Source organism: Indicator indicator, chromosome 5 (genome assembly GCF_027791375.1).
Source record: "Indicator indicator isolate 239-I01 chromosome 5, UM_Iind_1.1, whole genome shotgun sequence".
Classification (NCBI taxonomy): domain Eukaryota; kingdom Metazoa; phylum Chordata; class Aves; order Piciformes; family Indicatoridae; genus Indicator; species Indicator indicator.
Window position 1 is genome coordinate 35475365 of NC_072014.1, and position 27382 is coordinate 35502746.

The 27382-nt window shown below is 37.9% G+C and overlaps 1 protein-coding gene across 1 annotated transcript in view; it reads left to right on the top strand.

Annotated features, from left to right (window-relative positions):
- Nucleotides 1-838: 838 nt before the first annotated feature.
- Nucleotides 839-27382, top strand: part of MGAT5 (alpha-1,6-mannosylglycoprotein 6-beta-N-acetylglucosaminyltransferase) — a 75453-nt gene continuing 48909 nt past the window's right edge. Inside the window, exons 1-4 of the mRNA XM_054380958.1 lie at nt 839-1076; nt 5107-5274; nt 19886-19962; nt 21365-21454. Of these exons, the coding sequence (XP_054236933.1) occupies nt 839-1076; nt 5107-5274; nt 19886-19962; nt 21365-21454 (573 nt within the window). The remainder of the gene's footprint in view (nt 1077-5106; nt 5275-19885; nt 19963-21364; nt 21455-27382) is intronic.

Sequence of the window (27382 nt, forward strand, 5' to 3'; positions counted from 1 at the left end):
GCGTTCATAATTATGTGATTTGAATTTAGTGGTAAAGAGCAAACTCACTGGACTGTGTTTTTTAAGTAAGAAATATAAATGGCAGAGACCACACAGGAGATTATTTCAGCTTTCTGACTGCTTGCAGTGTAAGGCAGGAGAGTGTATTGGTTTAAATAATGTAGATTTCTTTTTCCCTCTTTACCCCTGAGGGAGTCTGATTTCCTGATCATCTATCTAGCCATATGCCATAGCTCTTGCCAGGAACTCCGAGCAGTGTCACTGCGAGCTAAAATTACTTGTTTTCTGAGAACTGAATTATGTTGAGAATTGTCTTAAATTGCTGCACTGGCAACATCACAGAGTTTTGTGTACACAGACAGACACACAAAAATATGTAAAAGCAACTTTACCTTGAAATTCAGCTTAGAAACTGCTTCAAGCATTGAATTTGATCCAGATACTGAGAGGTGTTCTACACCTGCTCAGGCACATCACTCCTTCTTTGTTCTCTTTCCAGTGCTTTTCTCAGCTTCTTTGTGCCCTGGCTAATGCAGTACAGCGTTGATGCATACAAATTAAACATTTAGAAAGAAAGCATGTTGTCTGCTTCTGTTTTGTACCAGTTAGAGTGAAGACCTGTTTATCTAGTAAAAACTTCTGGTCTCTTGTGGTAACTGTGCTTCTTTTTTTTTTCCTTTTGCACAGGATGGAAGTGAAATATGGATATACATTGACTAAGGAGTTGGAATAAGACTGAGTCCTGCTCTGTGATATTTATGTACCTGAACCATGGACTTGCTGTTTGACTTCATGCTTTAGGAATCTTTGTAGTGACTGTGTGAAGCTGTCAGAAATCATGGCATTCTCTCCATGGAAGCTGTCCTCTCAGAAACTTGGCTTTTTTCTGGTGACTTTTGGTTTCATTTGGGGAATGATGCTTCTGCATTTTACTATTCAGCAACAAACACAACATGAAAGCAGTTCAGTTCTGCGTGAGCAAATTTTGGATCTCAGCAAAAGATACATCAAAGCATTAGCTGAAGAAAATAAAAATGTGGTTGATGGGCCTTATGTTGGGACAGTGACAGCATATGGTAAGTGTGTGCTCTAGATCATGTGAAAATCTGATTAAGGTTTTTTCTAACTTGGCGATACATTTTTCTTCATAATGCTGCTCAACTGACAATGCTGTGGATTTTCTGCACCACTGGAGAAAATAGTCTTCACTTGCAAGTGTGAAATGGGACACATAGTACATATCCAGTCACTTGGAAATTAACTTGTCTGCTAATTTTTATTACATCTGTCTAGTAGCTATATCTGGTCTCTATCTCTGGTTACTTGTTAGAACTTCATTTGAAAAAACCTTTATTGCTGTTTCTGAGAAGCGTGGGAGGCTTTTCAGTTTGTGTGCCAGTGATCTTTAAAATTCCTTGTGGATGTAGAACTTGCCATACTGATAAAGTGGAGACCTGCTGTGTTTTCCTTCTTCTTTCCCATTTCACTTCTTTGTTCAATCAATTTACTTAATGTTTAAGTTTATCTGTCATAATTTTAAATTAAGCTTAAATATATAATTTTTCTCAGGGCAGAAGGCTCCTTTTGTGTATTTCAGTGTTTTGTTCAGCAGTAAGTTTTAATGCTGTCTTTCATTTTGTATAATGTGAGAGCTAAGTTTGTGTGCATGTGAGAGACAAAGCATGCAGAAAAGAATGAAGTATGTTGCCAGAAAATATTATAAAAATACAATCCAATTGCAGGTTAGGTGTGGCCCCTTTTCAATTAATGAGATCATATCGTACACCTTGCTTCTTTAGCGTTTTGTGAATTTGCTTTTTCATACTTATCTATGTACTTTCAGACTATCTCAAAAATTAATGGCTAATTAGTCAGGTAGAGTTGTTTCCTTTTATAGTTGCCCTAATATTCAGAAGAAACTGGATAGGTGTTTCTTGTAGGCTTAGGCAAAGAATAAAGACTAGATAGATTTATCAACAGATAATAGCTGCACCTTTTCCTCTAGTTTTCTCTTAATCCTCTTCACATTTTAATATGTGTAATGAAAATATACTGCTGAGAGATTTTCTCCTTGTGTGGTTTCTGTTACCACTTTTCTCCTCTAAAAAAAAAGAATTTTTGAGTTTGTGTGCAGAGTGTGCTTGCCTGTAAGCCTGAGATTATCATCCAAAACATAGCTAACAGTTTTATTGCTTTGTTAAAATAACAAGCCATCCTTATTCTGTAACCTCCACTGATTTGTGACTGCATGTTGAACGGCAGTCTTGCAAAGCAACACAAGCTAAATAGAGTGGTATTAGATCACTATTTATATTAAAGACCTCCAAGCAATTAGAGGTCTGTAGAGAATTGTGTGTGTAGGTTTAAAACAAAGCCCTATCTGCTCTACAGCCATCATCAGTGTCCCATTTTCTTGTAAGGGTGCTTGAAGGTAGGTGAATCGAAGAAGAAAAAAACCCCAACAGCAAACCCAAACAATATGCCTTGAGAAACTGAAGGATAACTGTGTTAATATGTGCCCTAGTTAGGTGTAAAGTACACAGTATCCTTGAGCTAAGTTCCCCCTGCAGCTTGTTGCCTCTGGCATTCATTTCCCATTCCAAATCTCTGAGGAATAAGTTGATTTGCTGCCATACAGTGGTCAGGTTCTCTAGGAGAAGTTACGCTGTATTTGAAAGTGGCTGAAATAACTTTGTAATGCTTCTGTAAGGTAAAGCTAAGTCTTGTGTAGAAACTTCAGGTTCCATGGCTAAGAATAATTTGAAATGTAAAGACAAGTTTGGACAGATGGTTTTGATTAAATAGTTTAGAAGGATGCAAAACAATGGTAATGTATTTAGTTAAAAGATTAGAGGGAGAAGTGCTATGGTGAATGAGCATATTAAACACAGTATTAAACAATACTTTATGCAGCTGAGTAAGATAATTAATTTATAAGTTAGTTTGTCCTATTTGGCATACCCAATGATGTGTTGTTAGCAAATGATGAGGTTAACTGTTCGGGAATAAACACGGTAATGACTAACGTTAATGGAAATTGGTAGAAATTAGTTCACTAATTATAAAAATGAGTGCTCTTACTGTTTACCTTTCCTCTTTCTTTTAATCTTAGCCTCTGATTGCTCTTAGTGAGCACAGTCGTAATTTCCATGTTCAAGAATAAGTTTAGAGTTTGCTCAAATCAGCTGCTTTTACCGACCCAGAAGGTTTTTGGTCATTCCTTAGTTGTGATTACACAGCTTGATAACTTTGTCACTTTTTCTTTCTACTGTATATTCACCAGTCAGGTTAGGGGCATAGGACACTTTCCTTTTAAAAGTTGTAGTCCAAATATACACAGTGAGTATTGGATTTTTATAGTAGCAAACAGCTGTTTGATAAAAATTATTGCGTTTCTGCTTCTGCCCTCCCTTTCTCAAACTAGCCTCCAGTTGTTGCTTTGTTTGTTGGTTGGGGTTTGGGGTTTGTTTTGGTTTGGTTTTGTTTTGTTTGTTTGTTTTGTTCTGATAAGCAGTCTCTCATCATTTTTTTTTTTTTGTATTAGTATTAAAAGTAACAATGTTTGGCCATTATGATCGGTGTGTATGCCTATGTGTAAACTATCTTCCTCATTGCATCCTGGGGTTTTTTCTTTGGCTTGATATTTTTTTTTTTTACTACCCTTTTTTTCTTAGCTTTTGTTCTACTTCCTATACCATGATTTTGTTCATGTTAAGTCTCTGCTCCCTTTCTTTCTTTTCTTCTACACACTATACCATTAAGTGGCTTCTGGGACTCTGTTTAAAATAGTCCAGGTTATTAGCGCTTAAGATTCTATTTTCTGGCTTTTAAAGGGCAAAGAAAAACACACAGTTATAAAGAAAAATGTCTACTTTATGGCACCATGGAATAAATACAACTCTCCTTTTATTTTGAAAAAAAATTCGCAAGCTTTCAAAAAGTAATAGCCTTTTCTTATTTACTTTCTTATTTGCACAAGAATTGGGTTGGTCATGGAATAAAATTATAAAGGGAGCACAAAATAAATGTGGCAAAAATGCAACTCATGCAGGGGCAAAGGAATCTCTTCAGATGTATGGAGACATTTTCCATTAGAGATAAGAAAGTCATTTGATTCTAAACCTGTGGAAAGGAGAAAATATCTGTACACACATGTAATTATTTTATGTAATTAAATGGGAAAATAATGTAAATTCATCGTACTGAATTCTTTAATCCTCAGACAAGAGTAAATGAACAAAGAACAATACTTGTTTCATCTTCTTTGGCTTGTTGCCACTGTAATTATAGAGGTTAGTCTGATAGTGGTCTATTTTTTTTCCCCTCGTGCAATTGTCTGTGTTACTTCAAGAAATCTGAACAAAAGAAAAAGGAAAGAAAAAATTGTCAGAGAACTCTTCCTGGATTGTCATTTGATATGCAAACTCCTGCTATTGTTCATTGCTTTCTGTGTAAAGGAAGGGCTGACCAAATAGGTAGGTAGAGGCAATCACCAACAGACTGAAGAAAAGAAGAAGTTGGTCTTTGCTGCTTTGTATATATGACAGGAAGACTGAATTTAAGATTTTTTTTTTTTTTATTTTGCCAGGGCAGAATCTGGTTGTGGTGGAGGAAATGCAGGAACAAGTTTTTTTACTTGCTCAAAGCTGTCCATTTTGGGAAAGGGATTTTTGTTTCCAACTGACTGTTGGAATCTAACAAAGTGCTTCTCTGATAGTGCTTGAATATGGATTTAGGTTTAGATTCATTACTGTTCCAGGAGCTTCTTGTTACTCGAGCTATTACAAAGTATGCATTTTTTTGTTCTACGTGTGTACATATGAAGGCACACACTTCACCCTTACCATAGGATATTTGACTTGCCATGTGCTTTATAAAAAAAAAACACAGATAAGTCCCATGTCCAGGGAAACTTATATCTGAGGCTGAACAAAGTAGGGAACTTCAGTGCATAGAACTGCTAATGACAAAGATTTGCACTGAGGAAGTGCCTATGTATATATTGTCTATATATATTCCAGCCTTATTCTTTTATCTGTTTTTTGATTCTGTCTGGCAATATGCATTGCATTATTAAGCAATTTAACTTTTCATTTTAATTTGTAGATTTGAAGAAGACGCTTGCAGTCTTGTTGGATAATATCTTGCAACGTATTGGGAAGCTAGAGTCCAAGGTGGAAAATCTTGTATTTAATGGAACAGGAGCAAACTCTACCAACAATACTACCACTCCTGCTCCCAGTTTAGGAGCAGTTGAAAAGCTTAATGTAGCAGGTGAGTATGACAGTTCTTTAAAATGTTTGTTGACTTTATTTTGCTTTTTTAGCCATAATGTTATTTTTCAGTATAAGATATTTGGAATGTCTTAGAAAACAAAATTCAAATTCTAGCCTGTATCAATGGCAATCTTAAGTCCTGTAGTTTGTAGTAGATGTTTCATACTTTAAGTGATTGCACTTTAGAACAGTGAAACTGGGCAGAAGTTTTCTCTCTAAGCCTAATTGTTTGGGTTAGTGTGAATCTGTTCTGCATTTCTACGATATGCACTTTCTCGATTACTGACTGAAAGAAAACATTTCTTATGATACTACTAGTTATCATTTAAAAATTTCTTTCCCTACTGTACTGAATAGTTCGTATGGTTTGACACACAGGGATGAACTACTTGTTACCTTCAGCTTAAAAAAAAAGGTGCTTTAAAATGTCACTTAAGTCATTAATGGTGAATGCTGTGTTCACTACCCTTGCAACTTCTCCAAGTATTTGAATCATACCGTGGTGGTAGACTACCTTGCTTACTTCTTCACCTGCACATCTCAGTTCCTGTAGCATTCCCAGCTGTGAATGCGGCTGGCACACTGAATAAATCTTGTTTATACTGCCTCATCTATTACCCTTATTTTGCTATCTAGTAAGTCCAAACAGGTACTGGCTGTCTTGACCCACAGGAAAGCCTAAGTCCACCCTGCTAATTCTTTGCAATCCCAAAAAGAGAGCAAAGTAGGAGTTTGGGCATCTTGGTAAACAGGTTGATAGCAGTACTCTCAAGTGTTGCCTTTGCTTGAGTTTTCTGTAAAAAATAAACACTTGTGTTGAGAGGGTGTTACCCTCTTAAATTTGTCACAACAGAAGTAGATGCTAGCTTTGGTAAAGTGATACCACTGAAAGGAAGTCTGGGAGTGGTTACCCGAGTATAGTGTAGCAGCAGAGCTGCTGTGTCAGCTGCTCTGTCCAAACCGCATTAGTCTGTACCAGGACATTAAAGCCATATTATCTCTTGGTGAGACAAACCTTTGTGTCTCTCTTGCCACATAATAAAATATGCTTATAGCCATTTACAACAGCTCTTTGCATGCGTGGTTTGCTACTGCTAGCCGTGTGGTACCTTTTTCTTTTTCTGCCTCCCTGTGTCTGTTGTCTTGGATAGACTGAAGGCAGGTAAGAACAAGTGACTGAAAAGGTATAGCACTAACAGAGTACAGACAGGGTGAGTCATGTCGCTACAAGAAGGAATGCAACACAAGACCTTAATTGAAAGATCTTCTACTTAAATGGAAAGTGAGCTAGTGTGGTGCTATATTTTCTGGGCTATATATAAAAAGAAAAACATTCTTGTGTATTTTCTTTTTTGTAGCTGGACAAACAGGAGACATGATGCTGTTATTTCAGAAGTTTTACAGATAATTGGAAGAAGCACACTCATGTTGTTGTTTATATATTTACAGGCAGAGGATCATTGTTCTTACCTGACTAGGTAACTCTCTTCACTTCTTAGGGTGAATTGAATTCTGTTTATTATTCTTCGAGTTGGCTAGATTTATAGTATTAGTGCTTGGGAGCAACATTTAAGGAGCTTGGTAGTTTGCAGTTTGTGATGTTTACATAGCTTTTTGCTGCCTGAGGTGTGCTCTGTGGCAGAGAACGTTATTTGTCTTATTAGAGCTTCAGTTTTTTTCCTTTGACTCTTGGTACACTAAGTTTAAAATAGCTGAATCAACTATGTTAAACAGCAACAACAGTTTCTTAAGGTTTGATTATTGTTCTGTGGCTGTTTGGATAATGGTGCTGTTTGGGTATCTTCAGGCTGGATGGTTCCAATGGGTAGAATAGAGCTTGAAGGTAATCCTAGTGTGGAAGTGCCTACTATTGATCCATTTGAAGCAATCAGCAGAAATTCATCTGATCAGAGGCAACTAAATGGAAATGACAAACTTGCTTCTACTTCTGTCTTCATAGCAGTTTCCTGACAGAAGCCATATAATTCCAGTAAAATCACAATATAAATATTTCCTCTGTTAGGAAGGAATTGTTCAGAAAATAATCCAGGTGAGTAAACATTGTGATTATGCTACCAGCTGCAGTGTTGGTTTTGTCTGTAATATTTCAACAGCATCCTTTTTTATTGTGCTAAAGCAGTTGAGATAATTCAAAAATTGTTGTAGACAAGGCATTTTATTGCCCAATAGTTTGTCATTTTACTGGAGCTGAAACATGTATGTATACAAATATACATGATGCTTCCCTTGTTTTCTTTATAATACTTTTTTCAGGTGTTACACTATCAATTTATCATGGAAGGCAAACATGTTAGATTGTCTTTTTTTCTCTTTATCAGCTGTAGTATTTTATGCTGACTTTAGGCAACTTCTTGTTAGCTAATGTTAGCAATTTCACTCTGTCTGGACAGCTGTAATATTTATGGAGCATGCTAATATGTTTAATATTTTAGTATTTTTTTTAAGACTTCTTGAGTTTATTTTTTTGCAGATCTTTTTCCTTATTTTCCTACATCAGTGTAAGAGTGAAATGTCATTAGCAGATTTTCCTGGAAAAGTCCTGGTACCAGTGGAACTACTTAATGCATTTTTTTATATTTGTATTGAGCTGTCACAGCACACCGTGGCCTAGTTCTGTGATCTATATAACTACATCCTTTTACCTACAAAAAAACCTTCCTGAAGTAAATGAAGCTTCATGCCGGCTTAAGGTGCACATTAGCATCTATTGACACTACTTGGAAATCTTTGTAGAGTAAGCAGAGTCATCATCATCCCAAAATCTGCATTTTGTGTCCAGTGACCTTGTGTAAATTTTACTGTGTTATATATTACCTCAGTAGATATGAGTGATAAAATAAGACATAAGCAAATGACAGGAAGGTGATTATACTGTAAATATTTGTCCTCGCTGCTGGTTATCACTGGACACAATCTCAAGAGCATCTTACATTTTAAAACTGACTATTGTGGCAGGATGAGCTTTTCTTCATTGTATATTTTAGTAATACATTCATGGTAAAAAAAAAAAAAAGTAGTATTCATTTTGCTGCAAACTACAAAGAACAGAGATCATAGAATGGTTTGGGTTGGAAAGGAACTTAAAGACCATATGGTTCCAATCCCCCTACAATGGGCAGGGACCAGATTGCCCAAAGCCCTGTCCAACCTGTCTTTGAACACTTCCAGAGTTGGAACCTCCACAACTTCTCTAGGCAAGTTGTTACAGTGCCTCATCATCCTCATGGTGAAGAATTTATTTCTAATTTCTAATCTAAATTTTACCTTCTTCCAATTTAAAGCCTTTACCCCTTGTCCTGTTACTACATGGCTTTGTAAAAAGTCCCTCCCCAGCTATCCCATAGCCCCTTCATATGCTGAAAGGCTGCTGTAAGGTCTCCAGGCTGAACAATCCCAACTCTCAGCCTGTCCTTGTAGGAGGGATGTTCCAACCCTCCGATCATCTTGTGGTCCTCCTCTAGACCTGCTCTAACAGTTGCGTATCTCTCTTGTGGTGGGGGCCCCCGAGCTGGATGCAGTCTCCAGGTGGGAGAGTGGAATAGAGGGGAAGAATTGCCTTCCTCAGTCTGCTGGCCATGCTTCTGATGCAGCCGAGGATACAGCTGGCTTTCTGGGCTGCAAGTGCACATCACTGGCTCATGTTGAGCTGCTTATCAACCAGCACCCTCAAGCCATCTCCTCATCACTGCTCTCTATCAGTTTTCTACCCAGCCTGTATTTGTGCTTGGGATTGCCCCAGCCCAGGTGCAGAGCCTTGCTCTTGGCTCTGTTGAACTTCATGAGGTTGGTATTGACCCACCTTTCAATCCTGACAAGGTCCCTCTGGATGGCATCCCTTCCCTCTGGGGTGTTGACTGCACTGCACAGCTTGATGTTGGTCACAGGAAGCTTTGAGCTGCTTCCACAAATAACATCACAGATAAATTTAAAGATGCTGTTTTGGAGGTCATTAGATGGAAATGGGGAAATATGAAACCATGGCACTTTAAAGTGCAGCTTGGTGATGGTGGAGTCAACATTTCTCCTCTGTGCAAGTAGAATTATCAGAAAGCAGTCCTAAGAAGAGCATCCATATGACACAGGTAGAGAGGATTGTGATAATGCAGAAATCCTGATTTAATTCTAAGGTCAAGTTACTGAAGTCAGTCCAGGCTATGCTTTCATCTGACATTAGTAAACACAGCTGATGGTGACTCAGATATATAGATTGCAGTAGTATTTTCTTTGAGATTAAGGAACACGCTCGATGGGACAAAAAAATTCCACTCTTCTTCACTTTTTCTGTGTAGACATTAATAATAATAGCATAAAAAGGAATACTTTCTGGAGTTAGTGTTTATAGATATTTTCTTCAGTTCATACATACATTAGTTTTAGCTTAGCCTAGGTAGGAGTTTGAACATGCAATTTTTGAGATAGACATTATTTGGTACAGGACCCACGACTTTTTCTTTCTGTAGTAGACTCCTTATTACCATACTGAATCATGAGATATGCTGGTATTTGGAGATTACCTAGCATAAGTAAAACATATTCTTTGTCCAAGATTTATAATTGTACTTCAGACAGACATGCAAACATCTGAAGATTGTGACTCAGTGTTCAAAATTCAGAGGTGGTCTCACCTCTAGCTGTCAAACATGGTGTAGAACTAAGGCAGCAGTGGTGAAATCTGCAATGAAAACTATCACCCTGTGGTGATGTGTGGAGTTTTTGGCATATAAAAGGATCTGAAGAAAATCTGTCTGGATTATGCTCCTTCATTATAAGAAGGTGATAACAGTTGGTAGAAGAACATTTTGAGGATTTATTAAGGATTGTAATTCAGTTCTCTGAAGTAGGTGAACTAAAACTGTTACTAGATTAATTTTTGAGTTCCCATTTAGAGACCAGAAATTGCTCTCTTCCTTTTCAGACTCACAGACAACTGGTAATTTATATGTAGCCTGCACTGTGTATTCATATCCTTGGTGGGTTTAGGTATAGTGTTTGTAACGTGATGCTACACTTCGTTTCTTCCTCTGATCATTGAAGGAAACCCAAGATCAAAATAGCTTTTCTGTTCTGAGCTATGTGAAAGAGCTTGAGCTCTTAGTATCATAAATATCTTTAATCCTGATCCCAAAAGAGTTGAGGATGTGACTTCTGGTAGGGGGTGAGACTGCACAGTTTAAGTAAAAAGCAAAGCCATAGAGTGCCATGGGTAGCTCGTGTGGGAGGTTGTGTTATTTATTTTCCGTCTTTAGATGCATATATAAAGTCAAGCATACTTTTGGTTTTTTTCTTCCCTCCTCAAAACCATCAAGCAATCCATACTGTTAATTTTCAGCTGCTTTTTCAGAACCTCCATTTAATTTATGAAAGAGTGACTTGCTAGTAGACATGCTGAGAAAGCTTCAGCTGATTAGTTTCAAAAGCAACAAAGTCCTCTTTCCTTTTCCCTCTCTCTATCCTGTTTATATTTATCCAAGCTGTATCTGGAAAGCTTTTAAGATACTTGGTAGCCATTCTTTCTGCGTTTGTGGAAAGTATTCGTCTAAACCTTGGACACCTAGCACATAAAAGTTTTCATCAGCCTTTAGAACAGGAAGCCTTGAGCTGCTGCCACAAATCACACCCTAGGTAAATTTAAAGGTGCTAGCTTGGAGGTGATTAAATGGAAATGGGGAAATATGAGACCATGGCACTTTAAAGCAGAGTTTTTCTAAATGGCTCCTTCTATAGCAGCTGAATCCTTGGTTCTGTGTGACAGTCACAAGATCACTTTGGTTTTTAATAGTTGTGCATTTCTATGAAAGAAATCCTTGATTTTTGTGGGACAGTACTTCTGTAAGCCCCTTTCATCAGATAGGGCAATCTGCTTGCACAAACATGAGCGAAGAATCAGTCTTCTCTTTTCCTCATGTGAATTTTTTTGGTAATCGTGGGGTATGGGGTTTGTGTTGTGGGTTAGCTTGGTGTTTAGGCTTGTTTTGTTTTGTTTTTTTCTGAATTGTGAACTCTTCCTGTGTTCTGACAGCTATGGGAAAACCTTGATTTAAGCAAATAAGAGAAACTTTCAGTTCCTCAGACTATAAAACACTATTAAATTACAGTGATACTAATTCTGAATATGCAGTTTACAAACCAATTTTTTTAAAATAAATACTTGTTTTGAAGGCAGGGTCAAGATGCTCTGAGGCCATTATCATCACTGTACTGTGCTTGTTCAGTGAAAATCTAAGTTTTTGATAAGTGTAACCAACCATCTAACACCTCAGATAGCATAATTGCACCAAACACTGCGCCAGGCTGGTTGCTTATGAAATGTTCTTTTGCCTTGAAAAATGTCACTGTGGAACATTTTGTGTGTCTTTGATCCCATAAAAATGAGCAAGTGAAGGTTCACATCAAATCTCTCACACCTCTTTTGGTAGTACTTGGAGAACTCTAAAACTAATAGCGGTGAAGTACCATGTTACTGTATGTAGCACTGCTTAGTGAGGGAGAGTGTTTTTGCTGTATCTCCAAAGTTTCCATAGCTTTTCTGCCTTAGACATTAACGTGTTCTGCTGTATTGGCTGGTGGAGTTCTATTTTAACAACTTTAGAGTTAACATCTTTAAAGTCATTAGGATGCAGACTTCAGTATTTACTTGTCATTTAAACGTGATGGCTTGGATGCCTGTCCGATATTTGGCATCCTTCATGCATATGTAGCAAAGCAGCCTGACAAGGCAGCTTTGGCAATGCTGCAAGCAGGCTTTTTTTTAAAAGTTACTATGGTGAGAAGGACCTTAGTAGTGGTATTTCTATGTCCTTCTTCCTAAAGACTTGGGACTGATATGATATGTTGAAGCTTTTTAGATGGGGCAGAAGACTTGGGTGCCTTTGTGATCAGCTGATCTGTTTCCACAGCTATTTCCAATGACCTCTTTCATATTGCTCAGCCTTGTTAGTTTTAGTACCCTGCAGCCATAGTTTGCCCTAGAGGTTCGTGCTTGCAGAGATAAACTAGATTTAAAAAAGCTAAGGTGCTGCATATTATTTTGCTTTTCCAATGCCGCTGTTCTGTCGTAAAAGAACTACAGCAGGAATTTCTTGGGTTAATGTAGCATGTACAATATTCTGTACAGAAAGTAGTACATACAATGACCATACCTTAGAAACCGAAACAGTTGTCCCCAAAGAATGTCAGTATGTACCAAATATAATAGAATGTGGGCTGCACTGGTTCAAATAGCCAAGATTACAGCTTTCCCAGGGCGATGCTTTGCTTTGACTTATATTTGTTATGCCTTACACATTGTATTCTTTTTCCACACTGTATATAGTATCAAGCAGTTTTTCCCATTTTGCTATCCATTTGCCTCCCACAAAAGCAGTGGGGTGGAGCTGGGGAGAATGATGTGTTTTCAAGCCTTGCTGTTGCAGCACAGTGTAATGACTGTGCAGAAGACCACACGTGAATATTTTCCACTGCAGTGCTAAGCTCTATTAGTAATGCTGAAAGGGGCTGTTAGTGGTCCCCTGGGCTGCATTTTGATTAACCACTTGACTACTACTCGAATTCTCCTAACACTGCATTGATTTTGGTAGCATTAATGGAACACAGCAGCACAGCTGGTGTGAGGATGGACTAGCAGTAGAAAAGTTAATTTTCTTTAAATCTTACCATTGCTTTGCTACTGAAGTTTCTGAAATGTTATCAGAAAGCATTTTGTGCTTTGCATTTAAATTCTCAAAAGCTTTAGCTCATTTCATTGAATACATTGATAGTGCTTTCAGCTCACACTGCAAATTCTCTACTTAAATAAGTCATACTAGCCAGAGATGAAAAACATAAATTAAATTAAGATTGTGTTAGTCAGTTGGAGAAGGGAAAGGAGATTTTACGCAAATTAAGCCAGTCTTACCTACACGGTAGATACCAGATTTCAGAACTGAGGTGGAAACAAAAATGAATTAAAGAAAGAATTTTATTTAATGATAAAAACCAGAAAACACCCCAGATAAAATTAGTGAATAGACTTGATCATATACCATTACTGCGTCTGTTTAGTGCTAAGGAGGTTCCTAATTTTATGAAATTTGCTGATGGGAAACACGTCAAGTTGAGTTACTATCTTTGCTATATGCCATCAAAGGATGTGCTAATATGTTTTTTTGCACTAAAGTTCTGTGTTTCAGCCTCAAGGTTCCAAATATTATAAACTTTTATGTCATGTTAAATTCTTAAAGATATTTCCATTCCCTAAAGAATGAAGAGTTGCTCCTCAGCAGCCTAGTTGGGCTGCTGGTGTCACAGTTTGCAATTCCAGCAGTATTTTTCATTTGCTTTAACCAGTATTTAAAACTTTGACAGTTAGAATACCTATAAAACAACAATCACTGCTGAATACCTAATAATTGTTATTTAGGTGACTGTCTTAATGGATTATTTCTACAATTCCTACCTGTCTAATGCAGGAAATTTGAAGCAGATTTTTTTTTAGCCTACCACAAAGAGCATTACTGGAAGGATGCTCATATGGAGCAGAAGGGAAAAGTATCTTTCCCAATGCCAGGTTAGATGGCTTATCTCAAATCTGCTGAATCATTCATGCTAATGTGCCAGACTTTGCACTGAAATAACTGGTGATTGTTCACAAGTTCAATTTCACCTGCTGTGCACTAAGGATCTCTGATGCAGAACTGTTTATCTTTAAACAGCCGCAGACATTTGCAAGGTGAACATATGGCTCCTTTCTAAACATGGGGATGGAGTTTGCTACTTATATATTGAACATCTCAGGACTTCACAAACAGAGCACTGGATTTAAAAAGGTTCTTTTATATCTAGAGTTGCTTGGTGTTTTATCAATATTTTCTATTTTTTCCAAAATGGTCTGTAACAGCTGTGTGCTCTTAGGTATTTAATGTGCTTACATGTGTATTTTCAGTTTGTCAGTGCATTGATTTTTAATGTAGCACCACCATATGAGATAAATCTTTAATATTAATGTTTTTGTATAACAACAGCCAAGAAGAGGTAAGCTGCACATGACTTCAAAACCAGTTAGGTGACTATAGAACAGAAATGAATATTGTGGCTAACACAAAGCTTAAGAGAAAAAAGAGTATATATTAACTGCTGTTGCCTTGTGCTGACTTGACCATTGTTGCATTTCTAACTCTTTTTGGCTCTACAGTTTGGCTGGGAAAAGAGATTTCAGAATTTGCATTTTAAATTAAATTTAAGAATAAAAATCTTTCTGGTTTCTCAAATGCTATTCTTCAACAAAAGTAAATTCAGGGTCTGGCATAATAATGTGTTTATCCCCTTCAGTAAAGAACTACCCAACATGAATTTGCTAACATTGTAATACTTCTTTCCAGGTCTTTTTAACAAGAATCATCAGCAGATATTAAGGTTTGGGGTTTTTTGTCATCTCCAAATAATGAAAAACTCAACTCTTGATGTATGTTTTGATATTTGCTTTTCATGGTTTTGAAGATCCAGATGTGTAGATCAGTGTCATTATTTAACCCCAGCTGGCAACTCAGTCCCCCACAGCTGCTCACTCTTTTCCCCGTGGTGGGATGGGAGAGAGAGTTGTAAGAGTGAAAGTGAGAAAATTTGTGGGTTGAGATATAGACAAAGCAAAATCTGTGTGTGTAAGCAAAGCAAAGCAAGGAATGTATTCACCGCTTCCCATCAGCAGGCAGGTTTTAGTCATCTTCAGGAAAGCCAGACACCATCACACATAATGGTAACTTGGGAAGGCAAACACCATCACTCCAAGTGCCTTCCCCTTCTCTCTTCTTCCCCCTAGCCTTATATGCTGAGCATGACATAATATGGTATGGAATATCCCTTTGGTCAGTTGGTGTCAACTGTGCCAGCTATATCCCCTTCCAGCTTCTTGTGCACCCCCAGCCTGCTCACAGGTGGGGTGGTGTGAGAGGCAGAAAAAGCCTTGACTCTGTGCAAGCACTGCTCATCAGTGATAAAAAAATCTTTATATATCAACACTGTTTCTAGCACAAATCTAAACAGCTGCACACCAGCTATGGTGAAGAAAATTAACTCTATCCCAGCCAAATCATCACAGTCATCCCCATTTGCTCCATCTCCCTCTTCTTTGTGATCCATTCAGGAGTGTAAATTGTTGATATCTGATTGAGGTTGATCCCAGCTGTCCATGGGATACGCAGCATTTGTTGATCTCTGGATTCATGTTTGAGCAGAGTGTGGATGATGGAAGCGTATGCACATACAAAGGGAGCTGGCTGGTTTGGCAGCCTGTGCCCGGGCTGAGCTAGAGACAATATTGTCCGACTATTGCTGCTTCTGCTGGTCCATCTGAACAGCATGGTTTGAAGAGGACAAGCTGGACTGTTACTTTATAGCTGTGATGAGCATCTTCGACCAGGTATTTTACAAGGATGCTTCCTATGTTTTTAACTATAGTTCAGAACAGCTAGTTTAGCACAGATGGGGAAAGGAGCCTTTGTGTTGCCCACAGGCTGCTACTAGCTGTCACTGCAGGTAACAAACAGCCCTATTGGGCTTCAGCATACCCTCCATGCCTAGTTTGTAGTGAACAGCCATAATTCTTCATACAGGTTCTGATCATTAAAGAAGAAAAATGGAGGGATATTTCTTGACCTAGGACTTGCACTGAGCTCTAGACGAAAGAGTGCCGCTTCAGCAGGAGTTAGTAGTTGGTTGGAGCCATCAAAAATATTCACAAGTTAATTGTCTTCTGCATTTAATTCTCATGGTTACGTGTAGAAGCCAATATGTTCCCATTTCTGCAGGCGGTGCATTGCTTTGGGCAACTCTCCTTGATGTAGATGTGTTTCCAGTCTGGTTACATTAGCAAGCTTGCTATTTGCAGGTGTGAAGGAAAGATTGCTTGTCTAAAGACTACTCAGATGGAACAGAGCTGCTTTTCTCCATTGCTTCTGCTGTTTTTTAACATTCGTTCCCTGTTGTACGCATATATTGCCACATTTTGTTCTGCTCTGGATAATACTTTATGTAAACTGGAGCAGTTTATGCTGTATAGGATTGCCTTCACTGTGCATGCTACTATTACCTGACTAGTAGCTGTGAATGAAGCAAATGAAAGTCGATAACAGGTGTTTGGGGTAAATCCATAGCAAGGCTAAGTGGGGAGCTGGTGAGCCCGTGAAGCATCTTCAGAGTCTAATGGTCAAAAAAAGGATGTTAACATTTTTGAGAAAGGTGAATCTTAGGAGTGCTTAGTGTTTCTGGCAAGGACAGGGAAAGATGTCAGGTACTCTTGAAAATACTGCTAGAGGCAATAATACTTCACCAAGCATGATGAGAGATTGATAAAGGTATGGGTTAGTGTTCTGTGTTCCCTGCACTTACAGATTATCCTGGAGAGATCAACATGCTTCGTATATGTAACTATCCCAGTGGAAGACCAAGAGTGGAGCTGCTCTGATAAAACCCTAGTGCAGCTGGCCACAGGGGAAACCAGAAGCCGTGAAAATCTGGAGCTTGTGCTGACAGAAGTGTCTGGCTTTTTACTTCTTGGAATGGGCCGGACCAGAGAGAACTGGGAGGGCTGGCTTTCTGCTTAGAAAGTATCTGGATGTAGCACTGCCACAGCTGATCCACAAGCTTTTGAAGTGTATGGCTGCTGCAATATGTGGCTGTTGGAAGAAAACAGTTTTTATTCTTGCAAGCAGATCTGGCAATAGAGGGGTCCTCTAAAACCTTGTAAACAATGAACAGTAGCAAAGATCACTGCCCACCTACAAAAACACTGGTGTGCAGAAAATGTGTTTGCATGTGACAATAGCAAGCAGCTCTCTAGATTACAGTTGTGTATCTACCATAAATGAGGCCTCATCACTCCTTTCTTTGACAGATTACGAGATGCCCATTAAATTGCAATATGTTACAAGTGATAGACTTGGCACACTAAGTATTTATGCAGTAGGATAAAGAATTACAGCTTGTGCTGTGTTACCCTGTACTTAAAAGGACTTCAGGTTTGCTTGACTAACCTTCTGACTGAAAAGCCATTATCTGATAGCGTAGTTAGCCTGAGACAGAAAACATGGCTTTGATGTTTTTGTTGTTTGGGGTTTTTTTGATGGAGTTTATGGATCTTTCATGTTGACAAGCTACACTTTTCAATCAACAGAAAGGGCAGAAGAGCAGGTCTTGAGCACTTTCCTACTTTTGACAGATAAAGACACTGAAGGAGTAATATCAAGTCTAGGGGGGAATGACCACCTTTGCAGAGTAACGTCATTTAGCACAGCGCAAGCAAAAGGCATATGTTCCTCTTTTAACTGGCTTTGCTGGGCTGTGCCAGCTGCAACCCCTGCAGCTGCAGCCTCTGGGGGACTGTCATTCCCACCTCTGCGTCGCTTGCTCTGTAGTGCCAGTCAAAAACTGGTTTCTGGTGTCAAGTAGCACTTTTGGGCAAGAACTATTTTTTAACTGTTTCCATATCAGTAATCCAATTAAGAGCTAATTGAATGGTAGCGCGTGCATGATGTCCAGTGGGTAGTGACTGAGGAAAAATACCCCTAAAACAGCCATGGTTGCAGAAGAAAAGGTATGTGGAACTTGCATGTTGAACACCATTAATACCTCCTCTTTAAGGGTTTTACAACTGTCTCTTCTGAAAATGGCTAATTACAATCAGTTGATTCTATGTATAGTAACTGTGAGGTGAAGCAAAGAAGCCTTTGAGCAAGTATACTTGCTCAAGTGTAACTGAAAGGGATAGGAAGACTTGTTTGATTGAATAGAATTGCCCAGACATTCAGTTTTTGGTGTGATGCTGAAAGTTGGACTTTCCCTGTAGTTGAACTACACCTCTGATGCTATATCATATATTTCATGTCTTTTATGCTTTAGGAAGATCTGAATTTGGCATACTGTATGAAAAGCTCAGTACTTACTTTGGATTCAGGTTTGTGAGTTTGTTAAAAAAGACCCACAGTTTAGACCATAAAGCTCTTTCAGCTCTTTTAACGTCGTATATTGATTTCAGGTTTTGTATAGATCCTTTTGTATAGATCTGCCTCTCTTTGATCTCAAGCACCAATTTCAGAGTGATTCAAGTGGAAGGTCTGATTCCCCAACTGTAGTAAAGCAAAAAGTTTCATTATTATCTAGCTGTACTGACCAAATTTAGAGTATAGTTTTAAATTGTTCATATCTGTATGCATGCTCTATATGTTCATACTTGGAGCAGAAATCGGAGCTGTAGATGTCAGTGGTCCAGTCTGCAAGAATCCTGTAAGGACAAGAAGATAAGGAGAAAAGTGCTTATTGATTTTAAATTACAAAGTCATCTTAAAAACTGCTTTCCATCAATGTTATTGTCACTGGCAGTACAGCTCAGTTTGTCAAATCACTGCTGCAGAGGCTGCCAAAAAATGTCTTCTTTCTGGCATGATTCTTCTTTCCCCATCCACTTCATATTGCAATGCTTCCCTTGCATTTCAAGTTTTATCTTCAAACTATTTACAAAAAAAATGTAAAAAAGTCAGATAAATCAGGAGGTGTTTTTTGTACATAACACACTGATCTACATTTTATCCACTGATGTTGTTGCTACTCTATTCCAATCCTGCAGCCTTTTTCTTTCATCCTTTGAGATCTCAAATTAGCATATTCTAGGTGAAGCCCAGCACTGTGACTGCTATAGCATGAAGTGTTCCTAGGTTGATGGATGGCTGGCTTTAATGATCTTGATTCTTGCCCACAGGAAAAGCCAGAAATGATGCAGGTATAATTTAGATAACTCTGGGATGAAGTACCTTAATTGAAAACCTTACCCTCCACTGCCTTTGGCATGGATCTCTCTACCACATTAATAATTTTTCTTACCTTCAAGGCCTGCATTAGAGGGTCCTTATAAGTTCTTAGAAGAAAGTTCCATCCTGGAGCTGATGTGGTAATGTCCTTTAAAACTGCTATTTCTTGACTCATGGGCTAGAAGCATTGCTCTGTATTACACTCTCTAAAGTGCTGCAAAAATCTCGATTGAGAAAATATTAAAAAAGAGAAAAAAAAAATCTTGGGAGACCACAGGAAATATTCTTCATGAGATGTGATGCAGTGCTACTCAGCTGTAAAATTAAATCCTGTTGCAACATTTATTAATTCAGTCATATATCTATTGCCAAGTTTGGGATGATGGATTTTGATAAAGTGATAACAAAACTTGAAAGGCTAGTTTTTATGTTTAATAGCCATATACATCTTATAAATGTTTGACAGTCAGAAACAAATTACTCCTGTTCAGTAGTTTTAAGCACACTTTGATTAGGGAGGTACTTTGATTTTTATTATTCTCAGTATGGATTAGCTTAATTTGTTAAATTTTCATAGACCAGTTTTTGTAATTCAGTACTTTTACTGCAAATCAGAGTTGAAATCTCTACAACCGTTTTCTTCTGTAGTCAAAAAAAGAGCGCACTGAGGTTTAATGTTGTATGAAATATTATACAGTGGGAGACTTCATCTCAGTTTGGACTGTGGATTCATGAAAATAAAAGAAACCATTCATAAGTCTATCTGTCAGAACTGTAAAATAAAATTCAGTTATGGTCCATGTTTCTTTTTAGATCTCATAAATGGAGCCCAAGAACAGTGTGAATTGCCGCCTATGGATGGTTTTCCTCACTGCGAAGGGAAAATAAAGGTGAGTGATCAGCTTATAATCTTATGTGCACTCTGTTGAAAGCTGAACCTGTGTTGCCAGAGATCACTACTAGGACAATGCTGTGAAACAAGAATGACTGGGTCAAAAAGGAGGATATTTAGGCATGTGTGTCACTAAAACAGTGATCACCTCACACCTATAATAATAGAGCTGCAGAGAAATAAAGCAACGTCCTATTAAAACAGGAATAAAAGTGTCATATTAAAATACTATATTATTTAATAAAATGCTTTATCATTTTAATATCTCAGTTTTCTTCCCCTGTTTGATAAGCTCTGTTCACTGCCCCTTTAGGAATTGTTCTGCATTTCCATACTCCACAACCAGGATCCTGTGTGTATCTCATTCCAGCCCTTTCTCTGTTTCAGCAAGACATTTGTTTACCTTTCTTTGCCAACAACTGTTGGTTCCTTCCCCAGTTCTGTTAAAAGCATTCTGCCTGTTCTGCTCACAAGCTAGGCAGTGCACTAAGTGTGCAACCAGAACTTTGGGGTTCAAAGGTGATTCTACAGAAATCCTTTTTCTAATAATGCAGTTGGAAAGGCCAAAAACTAAAAGCTATCAGACTTCAGTTGGAAAAAAAAAAACCAAAAATAAAACCCAATAATTTTGCAGAGAGGGAACATTTTGAGTTGTTTGTTTTTATTTTTTTTCCCAAGATACTTTTCAAATGTTTTAGTAGTAGAGACCAAAAGTAAAATTGTGGGACACTTAAATGCCTTTATCAATTACTACAATTTATTTCTGAAAGTGAAAACAAATAAATACCAAGTATATGTGAAATTTTGTTGCCTTTTTTCCCTAAAATTATTAGACAATAGTGTTGTTTTCAAAATCTGTAATTTTTAATCTTATATCTGTGTTTTGATTCTTTTTGAGAAACTGGCTGAATAGGGACTAAAACATTGTTTGGATATTAAAATATGAATTTAAATTAATTACTTGCTTCTGCAGAAATGGCAGATGCTTGGCAAAATAAGGAAGATTTCAGTCTTGGAAACTGAAATGATCTGTTAAATTCCCTAGCAAGTGCAAGATAGGGAAGGTGGGGAGGCAGTGTAGTCAACTCCAGCCACACCCATGTCTGGATCCTGATTGTACTTTGATTTTGATGTTTGTCTCTGCTTGCCTAGTTACCAGGTCGTATAAACACATGTGCTATGTAGTCACTTCCAAAGGTAGCTGAATGCAGAGATAAAATGTGCTGCAGAATATTCGCAGCGTGCCTTTTGTGTAATATGTGATTTTTTTTTTTTTTTTAAATCTGGTAAAATGTAGTCACTTGCAGCTTTCCCTTGTTATTCCCAAGTTCAATGTGAAATGGTATAGAGTCATTACGTGGTACTGAAGCCTAACAGACTCTGCTTTTGTTCTGTTACAGTGGATGAAAGATATGTGGCGATCGGATCCCTGTTATGCGAGTTATGGTGTAGATGGGTCCACATGCTCCTTTTTTATTTACCTCAGTGAGGTCAGTAACCTTTTAATCTTCAGAAGGGGAACCTTTGTGTCAATATTTTTGGTAATTGTTCCCAAACTTTTCTCAAATCAAATCATAACTTTGTTCAGAAAAATTCTCTGAAGAGGGAAAAGCTATTAAGGCAGAATTTTTATGAGGTGTTGCTGTTATTCACAAATCCTCCAGGGGTTTCTAACCTGGAGAATTCTGATATTTATAACTGAAGCGATGTAAGCAGCAACTCTCCAGGGAGTCCACACTAGGTGTCCTGTTAATGTACAAAACCCAATTGTAAATTGTTCCCTCTGAACAATTTCCCTACTGCTCTCTGTGTAGCTCTTGAGGTAGAAATAGGGAGGCATTTGGAAATTGGAACTAAATGGTACATTGTCCTAAGCAGCAGACCCACTTCTTGGAGTTTGTGAATTGTAGAGTCAGTTAAAAAAAAAAAAACAAAAACAACCAACCAACCACATATATATATTTACTAAAGCTTTTGGGTACCTATTGGGACCCAAGGCCCACTTTTAACACAGGTGAGTAACTCCTTGCCTTGGGTTTTCCATACAGACTTCCTGTTTCCTGAGTTACACTTTTTTTCCAAGAATGAATTTTGTCCCTCAGTTATTATGAGCTCTACCTACTGGCTTACTGTGTGTGTGCCAGAAAGTCATGTCTATTTGATCGCTTGATCTCTTTCTTATTAGTAAAATTTTAATGTGTGGCAACTGGTCTTGGAAGTAATATTATTGTCTAGTGGCTTATTGCTTGTAATGAACTGCAAGAACCAATTTGGATGCAGAACTGCAAACTAATAGTAATTTTATAGTTTCCGCAGGATTGGGGGTAGTGGGACTTGGTTTTTAAATTATGTATCTGAGATCAAAACAGTAAGTAGAGTTGTAATGCAAAGTATATAAATAACTTGTTTGTAGTGATAGCAGTCTCTGATTAATTTACTCAGCTGACTGTCATTGAACTTTTGGGGGCATTGATTGAAGCAGCAGTGATAGCTAAATGCATACCCAAAACACGTATCTAAATAAATAAAATAAGGTGGGTCTAATCACAGACTTGAGTCATTCCATTGCTGCTCCCAAGTGTTGATTTATTTATGGGCTGTAAAGCGGGGAAAGTAAAAGATACAGGATCACCATATTATTTATTCTGTTATTTATCATAGAAGCTAGAGAGATGATTTCATAATCATCTGAGGTTGATCAAAGTTTCTGCTAAAAGGCTATGCTTTAGCACCAGCAGTTACATTTGCACATTAGTATTCTGTCAACCAGCAGGTGCTTCATATGTTTAATGCAGATGTATCTTAAAAATGAAGATACATGTCAACTGAATGTGAGAATCTAATATTCTGAATGGCACTTACTATTTTCTATTTCTGTTAAATCACAGTATTTCCTGTGACAGACTTCTCTGATCATCAGTTCTGAAAACTCAGCTGATACTGTTTTTTTCAGAACTGATCTTTCAGCTCATCCTCATAGCAAACTGCAAGCAGGTTTAGAGATGTCAAATGGCTGTTTTTTCAAGGGTCTAGGGATTTGAATTTCTTCTTTAAGCAGCAATATTGAATTTGGCCAGCTTCTCATGATGGAACAACAGTAGAATTAGTGTTTATGTGGTAACTTCAGACAAAGGTCTTGAACTTTTTATTCTTTTTACAGTGTTTTCCCATGACAGAATGTAAAACTAATATTGGGTGAGCATATTATTAACCTTGTCTTCAAATTTGGCATTCTTCATCCTATGATTAATTCTATGATTAATGTCTAGCAACAGAGGTTGAAAGCCTAAATGTTTGCAAATGCAAGCATAAAATGAAATTCTAATAACACTACAATGATGTGGATTTATGAGGTGTGTTGGCTGCTAAGGATAACTTGGAAATGCTGTTGTGAGAGTAATTTGTCAAAGTGGACAGTGATGAAGAGTTGACAGTTTATAGTATGGTTGCTCAGCTGCATGATAAATGTGTCTACAGAGCTCTCAAGTGAAAGTTGCTGATTTAAAATATTAAAATACATTAGGGTACTGGAAGGATATTACTGTTAAGGTTTTTCTTTTTTACATTAAGGTGAGAAGGAGAAAAATGGCTGTGTACACATGCTCTGTAAAAGACAATATATGCATCAAATTATGCACAACCTCAGTTTGAAAAGACAGAATGTGCATCAAATTGTGCATGTCTCCTTTTGTCCTTAAAATTGCCTCTAAAATCTGCTGTGATAAATGTCTCTGCTCCTGCTTCTGGGTTTTTGTTGTTTTTTTTTTTTTTTTTTTACCCCTGAAGCAGTTCAGTTATGATATTATGCTACACCCCTTTAAACTCATAAGCCAAGGGGCCTGAAGGTCCTACATTTTGATGTGTCGTATGGGTCAGAACCACACAGACATATGGTTTATATGAAGCTTTAGAAACAAAGCAAGGAATAAAACCCAGTCTTTGGTTATCTGTCGTGTTCCCTTGTTATATTTGCATCATGTGTATTTGCAAAACAGAAACAAATCTGTTAAAATCCAGGCTGCCCCAAGTCTCCTCTTCTGAAGAGCTGTCACAAGTGCAGGCATTAGCAGTTCTGCCTCCCCTGGTTTGTTTTGAATGACACTCCTTCAGGAACAAAAAAACAGCTAGCTGAACAGATCTTCTTCACTGTGGCAGCAGAAGGAAAGCAAGAAGAAATCCAGCACATTCAGGCTTATGATTTTTTATTTAAAGCTCTCCCCTGTACAGACTTGCAGATAATACTGCAAGAATTTCTGCACTTCCGTCTTGCTGTTTTGCTGCAGGCACTGGATCGCTCCTGGTGGATGATACACATCTGTGCAGTCCTCAACACTAATTGTGTTGAAGCCTTTGAGACTAGAGGAGACAGAAATGCCCTGAATAGCAAAACCAGACTCAGACTCTCGAAGAATTAAGCCTTTAAGAATTAGACAGGGATTAGAAGTAGCAAAATTTGAAAAGCAAGTTAAGCTAAATCTGTATAGCTGGGACTGGTTTCCTTTTAACCATGCAACAGACTTTGCTGTTGAGAAGAGTTACTTCCTTTTAAACTTAACATTTAGTTATAAAAAAGCTTAACACAGTAATGTCACTGGCACAGTTATCGTTTTCATGGATGGCATTGCCTCTGGGGAGAAATGTGGAAGGAATAATTTCTAGACAGTACAAAAAATATTTCACTGCAAAATGTCAGCTTGTAGCTGAAGAGTAAAAGCTTTTTAAAATATCTTCTAGGAAACAGGTTTTTCACACAGTTTCCCAGTTTAAGTGAAAAAAAAAAATAGTGGAAGGGTCTTACTTCTCCTCTTCTTTCTCTAAGAAGCCTGCCTACCATACCAGAGCAGGACTGCTGCTGTGCCTATTCCTCAGCCAGTAGCTGTTGCCCACCACCCAGGGGTCATTACACTAACACTCACCTGCTGGAGCTGGGCAGATCTCATTAGGATCCCAGGTGCAAGAGCAATTTTTGGTACCCATCTTGGAAGTGGATCCAACATGCTTCAAAAGACAAAAACTGTTTCAAAGACGTATCATTGAGACTCCTGTAGCTTTTGTAAATGTGCTAGTTTATGAGTAGAAAAAAATTTTTGTTTTCAGTCTTTCAGACTTGATGGAAACATAATGAATGTTTTACAGGAGTGCTTTTCTTTGTACTGTTACTTTTGCTTTGAGGGATAAAGCAGAAAAATACAAACCAAAGGTGAATTTGAATGTGGGTTTGTATACTTGAATGCAAGCCCTATTCTGAGGCACATTTTAGTGAAAACACCTGTGAATCATGAGTAGACAGGTTCCTCAAATTCTTGTGGTTTTGCTCATTTACTGAAGTTGCTGACGTTTGTGTGGAAGGTCCCCTTTCTACAACTTCTGCTGTTTGTGTAAGCTGGTTGAGGTGAGCTAATGGTTTGCATTTCTTTAGTGTAATGTAACATCAAACCAGCTTCTTTGAATTCTACACCATTACTCAGAAAATTGACAAAAAATGTATTATTTTTTTGAAATACAAAGCAGCCACAACTTGAACTGTGAATGTGTGGCCCTAAGAAGTTGAAATGCTAATGTTAGTCAGCATTGTGTCCCCAGATCATCCGTTAGCATACTGACCTGGATTTGGGCAATTTGTGCTCAATTATCTTTTCTACTTTTGTCACTTGAAATTCGGTTTAGTCTTTTTTTTTTCTTATTGGAAAAGGCTTAGATACATAGGAATAAATTATAATGCATGCTACTGAAGTTAGTTAAGAGACCATTTGAGGGTTGATGGTTACGTAAAAAATTTCATGTTGCAGCATCACTGGGACTTGACACCCAATGTTTAACATTACCTTTGGAAACAAACAAATCCAAAGTTAATTCTACACTTCCCCAGGCAGGCAGTCACCTTGCACACTGCACATTTTGTAGCACCTTCAAAATGACTACCTGTAACAGAAGAGATGCTAAACAAAGTTACAGCTTCTAGAGGAGTTGAGAAAGTCACCTTCCCAGTGGGAGCAGTTCTTTCACATCAAATCCTCAAAGAGATTTTCAGAGTGAACATTCTGTGTTCTCTGCCTGTCTTTATAATGCCTGACAAATGTAAAGATGCACCTTCTTTCACCAGGAATGGCAGCACTGGTTTTATTTCCCACTCCGGGACTGACATAATTTACTTAACAACAGCACTTCACCGTGGATAGAAGTGCACTAAGCAAAAATGTTTTTCACCTGATGTGCAAATAAAGTTGCTTTAGTTTCCCTGTAGATGGGCTGCACCTGCCCTTTGGAAGATTGAAGATTACCCCAGGTGTTTAGAGAGGGCACCCTTCAGCTTCTGCTTTATTCAGTTCCCACTGATTCTTTAAAAGCATGAAGTACTTCAGGAAATTTTGGATGTGGAATGCTGTTGGTAGAGTGTCCTTTCATTCAGTTTGGAATATGCTCAGACTACCCAAGTGCTACAGATGTTTGCCAGGTTCTTATGAGTGAGCTTGAAGTGCTTGCTCTGTAATACAGTTGAGTGCTGCAATCTTGACTTTGCTTGATTTTCGCCATGTATCTGAAGAAGAATTATAGGAACGATATCTGTAAAGCTTCTATAAAATGTACTCTGAATTTCTTAGGTTTATTTGGGTTGTTTTGTGTTAGCTCACTTACCAGTAAGCTGTATAAAGTCATTCTGAAGGGAGATTGTCTATAAAGCTACTAGAGAAACTCTTGAGTTCAGTTTCATCAGAATCTAGGCATTCACACCCCAAAGCAGTTCAGAGCACTGACTTTGCACTAATATCTGGAATCTTGTAGCACCGATTTTTTTTTACTTTTAAACTACCATTCAGTTTAAACTTACGGAGCTAGTTGTGTGTAATCCAGACAGTGCTGTGTTTACTGCGATTCAAAAACAAGAGGGGAACACTAGACTTCCCAGGTGAATCTAGTTTCTTAATGCCTAATCCATTTGACTGGCATTGAGCTTGACACTAAGTACAAGAGGACAAAGATAAACGTGTTCTCAGTAATAGCTGAGTTACCAAAAAATTCATCAGTCTTCAAGTCTGCAGTCAATCTGAGCAGTTTTAGACATTCCTTGCCTTTTTGTCCCACACCTATAGCTGGAAGTTTGTACTCACTGAAACAAAACCTGACTTGTACTTATCTTACTTCAATACGTCTGAGAAAAATGGATTAAATTTTCACTGATATTTACTGGGAAAAGTATAATTTCATCAGAATCCTCCTGTATTTTTTCAATAACTATAGCACCTGCCTTTGTTTTCAGAGAAATTCCTGTGGAAGTGGTTAGTAGTTAGAATCTCAGAGGAACAGCTGCAAGACTTGGACAAGAGTGATGAGTACAATGATTTGCTGTTGTGGGACATATTTGGGTCATGCAAGGCAACCAGGAAAATACTTAACCACTTCATTTTCAAATTTAGTTA